This window comes from Arctopsyche grandis, chromosome 2 (assembly GCF_051622035.1).
Source record: "Arctopsyche grandis isolate Sample6627 chromosome 2, ASM5162203v2, whole genome shotgun sequence".
In the NCBI taxonomy this organism is placed as follows: Eukaryota; Metazoa; Arthropoda; class Insecta; order Trichoptera; family Hydropsychidae; genus Arctopsyche; species Arctopsyche grandis.
The window spans coordinates 25,474,979-25,482,320 of NC_135356.1; the positions used below are offsets into that span (position 1 = coordinate 25,474,979).

The 7,342-nt window shown below is 31.2% G+C and overlaps 1 protein-coding gene across 2 annotated transcripts; it reads right to left on the bottom strand.

Annotated features, from left to right (window-relative positions):
• Positions 1-318: 318 nt before the first annotated feature.
• On the bottom strand, positions 319-7,106 carry LOC143922450 (uncharacterized). 2 transcript variants are annotated; one of them, XM_077445685.1, is made up of 7 exons: positions 6,902-7,106; positions 4,070-4,203; positions 3,910-3,993; positions 1,822-1,950; positions 1,603-1,737; positions 812-1,430; positions 319-743 (listed from the first exon to the last, which is right to left on the bottom strand). In XM_077445685.1, exons 1-7 carry the CDS (start codon positions 7,038-7,040, stop codon positions 679-681), a joined length of 1,305 nt encoding a protein of 434 aa, XP_077301811.1. In that variant the 5' UTR covers positions 7,041-7,106; the 3' UTR covers positions 319-678. The 2 variants fall into 2 exon arrangements, with proteins under 2 accessions (XP_077301811.1, XP_077301812.1); XM_077445686.1 differs by having other exon boundaries at positions 323-743; positions 812-1,304; positions 6,902-7,075.
• Positions 7,107-7,342: the final 236 nt, after the last annotated feature.

Sequence of the window (7,342 nt, forward strand, 5' to 3'; positions counted from 1 at the left end):
AAACTTTTTTTAAATTGCTTTTTTAAATGCACATTTATTTTATAAAATAGACGTTTAAATTGTTCCCGAATCTAACCAAGGTTATTAGGGGTAGAGTGTCTATTCCCGAAAAGCAGAAAAACTTACTGGATGTATATTAAATTAACCAGAAAGAGTGATATATGTATAGTATGTAGACAGTATAGAGAACATAATATTCAAATACAATTTATATCTGAAATTAACATTTTGTAACCTGGTGTATTCAAATATATAATATCAATCTGGAGAGTAATGAGGGTGCAAGGGTTGGTGAACATGGAAAATTAGAAAACGTCATATTAAAATATAAAACGGGAGTTCAACTTTTATTTTGAAAATACTAGTGTATTTACATTGTACGAATGACACTTAGTTTTATAATGTAACATTGTAGTGGGATCACTTCAAATTAATAAGATAAACTATGAAAGAAAATAATAAAGAATATTCATTTGAGACGCTATCGTACAATCATACAATTGTTTATCCGTTGGTGGTTGTTTCAACTCCCAATACGGCAAGCGGAATGTGCTTCGGGATTCATATAAAAAAGGTTATTTGAAACGTATATAATAACTTAATTCGAGCTATTCAGGTTCGGCGTAGCCTTCACATTAATAAATATTAGAATAAATCATTCTATATCACAACATAAGATCATTTTTTATTATTAGGATCATCTACAGCTTCAACACGCGGATAGACGTAATCACCTGGATCATCTGAAAATCAATATTCATATAATATAATACAATTTAAAATTATAATATGATTCTATCAGTTCACTAACCATCATCTTCTCCATTCTCATTGTTGACGGGATCGCCATTATTTTGACTCAGGTTAACATCGTCAACTTCGTCCTTTTTGTTGTCATCTAGTTTTACTAGCACACCATCCTCCTTTGGTGACTTCTTTGCTAGGTGCTTCACATCGGTATTTTTGAGATTATTACCGTCCCCAATCGGAGCATCTTCACCCAAAAAAGAGTCAACAATGTCTTTCGATTTTTCATCAGGATTTTCTCCGAAGCTCAGTTTGTCGTGTAGTAATTTGGCCAAATAATTTTGATTTTCTTGAGACAATTTCACTTTGTATCTATTTGGTGGCAATTTATCATCTTGTTTTTCCATTTCAGCAGTGTTGAAATTTCTCTCTTTGTCCTCGTTTTCAATCTGTTTGGCTAGAAAATTTATATTTTTCTCATTCATATTGTCATCGACGGGTAATTCAGGTGCGACTCCATTAGGAATTTCTGGCTTTTTCAAGTTGTATCTCTTTTCCTCCAAGTCCACAATTCGAAATGAATTTGTAAAATTTGACTCTGGATTACTTTTAGAAAATCCTACATTGTTATTTGAAAGTGAACTTTTTAGCTGATCAGTTTTTATGCCATTGTTTATATTCATCTGAAACATAAGCATTGTTATTATAGACATAATAATGGAATTCATGAAATTGTTAATAATAAAATATGAAAGTGGTTGAAACAGAGTCGTCATATGGATGAATAAAAAGACAAATATAAAAGAATATATATATAGATTTTTAAAGTAAAAATTAATATGTAAATAGTTTTACCTTGGTAGGAGAAATAATAGGCACGACATATACATCTTCAGATATTTTAATTTGCTTACTAATATTTCTATTTTCAACATTGTACGATACATATGACGATTTGCGTTCTGGTTTAACATGCGAATCAGAAATTTGCTAAAACATACGATAACTCTGTGAGGCTGAATTTTGTTATACATACATACATATATGATTAAGTACAAAAAAAAATACACATACTTTTATTCGCATTTGAAGCATGTCATTTTCTATTCTCAAAACGCTTATGGTCGATGTTAATTTCTCTATTTTCTCTTCGTATGTTTTTTCAAAGTCATTTTTTGTAGAAATTGCTTCTGCATATTGACTCTGAATTAAAAAAATAAGTAATAATGTGAAAAATCCAGGATTAAAAGTCTTTATAATAACAATTTATCAAACGGCGCTAATTATACATGTACATTATATCATAAACTTCAATCATTTCACTAGAGCTTTTGCAAATACCAAGAATTGTTTTTATTTTTACATACATATATACCAGGAAGGCCTAACAGGTAAACCGCAATACGCTTTCCTGGCCAATTACAACCAATGCAGCATTTTTATTACACAAGTCGCTGAATTATGAGACATTGAAAATCTCGAAATTAACGAGACATCATGAATTTAAACTTGTACATAAATTTTTATTGTATATAAATCATACTCAAATAGTCGTAACATAGTAGGTAGGATAGTTTTTATCGGAGCATTGCAGTACAAATATAATATAAAAATTGTACATTGTTAGTCTAATTGGCAAAATTGTGTTAATTTATGTAGTTTGAAAATAATTTTGTTACCAGTAATTCGACGCTTTAGTCAATTGTTTGTATGTCATACAGATAGGTGCAACTTGCACACTCATATGTTTAAAATAATGTTAAGTGTCAATGTTAATTTTAAATCAATTATCTATTTTGTTCCGAATAAACTGGTTTATATTGATGGGCAAAATTTCTAGTTCAGTACATTATCAAAATTCGCAGCAGATTGATTTTTTTTCGCTTTACCTTTTCATCAATAGTGACTTTTATATGTACAACAAACTTAGTAAGGCGTTTAAAAACAATTATTTGCATCATATCTGTATGCAGTCTTACGTATATGTAAATTTTACATTGATGAAAAGAAATTAAACCCGCTGAGAAAGCTAAAGCTGAAAATAAATGAAAACGCGCAAAACATATTTGAAAATAAAGATATAATACATAAATAGTAAATATGTTTAATAGAATTTAAAAAAATAGCTCATATATATGTATATGTATATTATGATAGAATTACGACATATTGTTAGGATAGAATCAGGACATTGGATAAATGAAAGAATATATAGTAAAATATGATATAAATGTAAATTTTCGGAATATTGTTTTTAAAATATAAAATCGCTGTAGCAAAAATTCTATGTAGTCATTTATATAAATAAATAAAATTAAATGTACAAATATATAATTACAAGATTGTATGTCAATGTGAAAAACTAATGCTTTAGAATACAGATAAACAAATAATACAGTGAAATTCTTTAATTAAGGCTGTTGTTTTGATTTCAAGCTTTTGAAAAAAACGAGGTTTATTTCATTTTCGAATAAATATTAATTTTTATATTTCAAATTGATAGTTCAAACCTAAAGTTTAGCCCTTTGAGTGCTGACGTCTTTTCTGTTGAAAGCCCGCCACGCTGAAAATTTCGCCAACATTTCCAACTAGAATTATTTTGAAATCCAAGTATAAGAACTGTAGCTAATCCAAACAAACACTAGACAACTACCGCCGATGATTTCGATTTTTGTAAAGGTGTGTTTGGACTCTCTATTATATCTTGCAACAATATAAAACAAGCAAAAGAAGTCTATTAATGAATCTATTTTTCCAAAACTAGTTCCATCTTCTTCATTGTTGTTCAAATGTAATGCTCACAATCTAAATGCCAAGCCACAAATCTAAAATACTCGGCCGTAAGGGATTTCCATCGAGAAATTCTGCTATGGTTATAAATTCAGAAATTCCGGTCTAAACCAGTCTTTATAAACGTTGACAAATGAATGACACGGATTACACGACCCATGTTCAATGCATTTTTTTTTCAATTCTACCTGTAAAGGCTTAGTGGGTAGTATTCTTGTTAACGTTTTTCAGACCTATGGACTTGTTGGCAAAATGCTGATCGGCGTTGGTCAGCATTCAAAGGGTTAATATAGTTCTAGCTTTACAGAGTTTCACTGTACAATCGTTGAATCGATGAAACAAAAATGGCGCAAAAACAAGGAATGTAATTACCTTGCAGTTATTTAATAAGTCACGCTCGGATTTTTGCGACTCTTTTATCTTCTCGTGCTCTCTAGTGAGGTTTTTGTATCCGCTCTGAAACAAAATTTCGAAAGTTGGTGATAATTGACGTTCATATGATAACTACGTGTATTAGAAAGCACGTGTGTACTTGAACCACAGCACTATGTTGAAGTAGTTTTTCTTGCTCTTCTTGTTGATTGCGCAATGCAGATGCACAGTCTGCGTTCAAACTCCTTTCGGCAGCTAGAGAATGTTCGATTCGGTCCTTATATTCTATTATGGCTGGAATAGATAACACAAATATCGATATAAAATACATATTAGCATTTGATGGTATATAAGGATTGGAGACATGAGCAAGTTTGTTTGGATTAAAGCTTATTGTATGTATGTACATGGATTTAAGCAACATATTATATCTCAACAGATTCGTCAAGATTGTGGAAGGTTTAGCGTCAAATGATTTGACTAGTGTTTAAATTAAAGTTGAAAAGAAGAAAAAGGATTCATCGGTTACAAAATGTTAGTTGTGCTAGAACAAATTTTACCGTCAAGCGTACATATTCAACAACTAACCTAATCACGATATTTTGATTTAATTTAAAAGATTGTTGTTTTTTGTTTTTCATTTTAAATGTTCTCTAGAATTGCCATGTACTATTCAAGTTTTTAGATTTTTGAAATATGGCAACTCTGGTCAATTTTTCCATACCCTTTTTTGAGTAACTGATCAGATTAAACAGTATATATATGTATATGTGTATTGTCTAGTTAGTGTATGCATGTGGTGACCATATTTTTTTGGAGAAAATAAAAGGCATATAAAGAATCGTTTTTTAACATAAAATAATGCTTTAAGTTATACATTTATTATAAAATCTACATTACATTTATTATAAAATCTTTTAGAATTTTAAACAATCATATTTAATCTTCATAATTGAAATTTAAATGACATTGATTTTGATATTTTTCAAAACAATGAACTTTAATTATTTTTTTTTAATATAAATTTTAAAACTTTTAATAAATAAAAAAAATGTATACAGCTCATTTAAAAGTTGCATTCGGTATAAATCAGAGTTGTGGAGTCGGATTAAAATTTGGTGACTCCCGACTTGTAATGATTCGACTACGACTCCAACTTAATGATTTTAGTAAGATCAACTTTTCTTGTTGACGTATAAAATTATTAATAGTGATATTGCGGATATAAAAAAATCACTAAAAATGGACATGTAACCCAATTTATTGAATTATTGGTAATAAAATAGGTATAAACAAAAAGCAAGTACATTAATAGTGTATGTGTATGAATTTCATAAACAAACAAATCAATTCAATAATAAAATAAGAGTAATAAGAACCCAAATTTCGTCAGACGAAAAAATCGAAAGCGAGCTAATAAGAGGCTTGTAAAAAAATGAGAATATAAAGGTATGAGATGGAGGAAATAATCGGTTTTGGCCACAATACATCAAAATTCAAGGATTTTATTTATAATGTAATTTAAATTCATAATTTTTATAAAGAAATTATTAAATTTCAATTTATCAGTGGATTTACTTCAATTAAGTTGTAGACTAGTTGAGACATCTAATATATAATTTTGAATATATGTAACTATGTAAGGTTTGGGTGGGAGCATCGAAAACAAAACAAAGTTTCAATGACGACAATATCGATATTGTTGAATATTATTTTTCTTTCAATTCAAATAAATGTTTACTATTAGATTAGCCATGTTTAAGCTGTTTACATTACAAATACCGAGCGAAGCCGGGTAAAACCACTATACCGTAATAAAGAAAATAATAAAAAATGACTCGGTTGTTTTTATGACGCTTGCTTGAAATACTCCCACTCCACAGCCCTGGTATAAATGTATGCTCCAAATGTGTCTATATTTAATTTGATTTTTTCATTACTCTACATATTGTTCAATAATGAAAATATTCATTTAATGGGGGCATTAGATCCATGGAAAATTCAACGATTTTTTTAAATAAATTTTTTATTTAGAAAATGAATAAATTTTAAGGACAAAGTAGTGAAATAAAGGACGTATGCTCAGCGTATGTATGTATGCACTATCATAGTTCACACTGTGACTGTAACGCAGGGCCACGTCTAGGAGTTCAAACTTAAAGCAGCCACTCTTTAATTTGATCAGCTTTTGTAATAAATCATATTAATAAAAAAAACGAATTGCATGCGAGTAATGCAAAAATATTATGTTGTGATAAATATTGTGTGAGAAATAGTGTTTAAAATTTTAATCACAATAAAAATTTATCCAAGGAAACCAAAAGGTTTAGTTCTGAACAGGACCAGACGACAACAGACACTGGACGTTTTCAAGTTCATTCATGATAATGTAGTGTTTTTATCCCCAATCCCACATCTAGGACATTGTCCTTTCGATGACCAACCAATACTCAACATCCTTGAAGAAATACATCTGGCAGTCGCAAAGATAATAGTACATAAAAAACATATTTCTAGACAACTTAAATAATATTTTCGACTCATTTCTTTCGGTCGCCTGTGTGCGTTTGCACACATTGGTACATATGGTGGGCGCGGTCCTGCTGTAACATGTATATACATATGTGTATACAAAGATTGATGTTTCTTTGTCTGTTATGCAAATCGCTTAGGACCATATGGTAAGTTATTTTCAACGTAGATGGGTATTAGACGGGGTCATAGCCCCACAAAGATTTTTATTTCAGGCAAGTTAATATTCAGTTGACATTCAAGGTTCAGATGCTTCATTGATACCCAAGAACGTAAATGTAAATACAACTATTCCATCAGTAATAATTCAAAAACAAATCGCTGTGAAGCGAAAGTTTGTTTATAAAGGTATTTAACAATAGGTTTTCAGGAACCCCTAGAAACCTGCTGAACGATAGAACTGTATATGCACGTATATACATATATAGTATGATTAGGTGTGTGTGTGAGAGGTTGTTACCTGTGAGTTGGGCGTGTTCGGCATGACAATGTTGTGTGTGCAGCATGTGCAGGTAGAGGAGGCCGATAACAGTGCATATTGCAGCTCCGTAAGCCACTAGACGGCCCCGAGCGCCGCGATGTCCGCGCAGCGCGCTCATACCGACTGACACTCGGGGCTACCAACTGTCACAACATCGCCGTGTGCAACAATACTATCGAACGCCAGCCCCATGCTTTTCACCACGCGCAATTAAAATTACGGGAACATAGGGTGCGGTGCATCCGCTCTAAAATCGTCAGACAAATTGAACGACAGATTAACCCATTTGAACCCACGCGGTCAGTTATGAACTTACACGATGTATGCCAGCGCGGTCATTCACGGCATTTTACAATTTTGCGTCGTAAAATAAAGGGATCACTCAGGCCGGCCGTAAAACCTTTCGTTACGCTTGGTTAG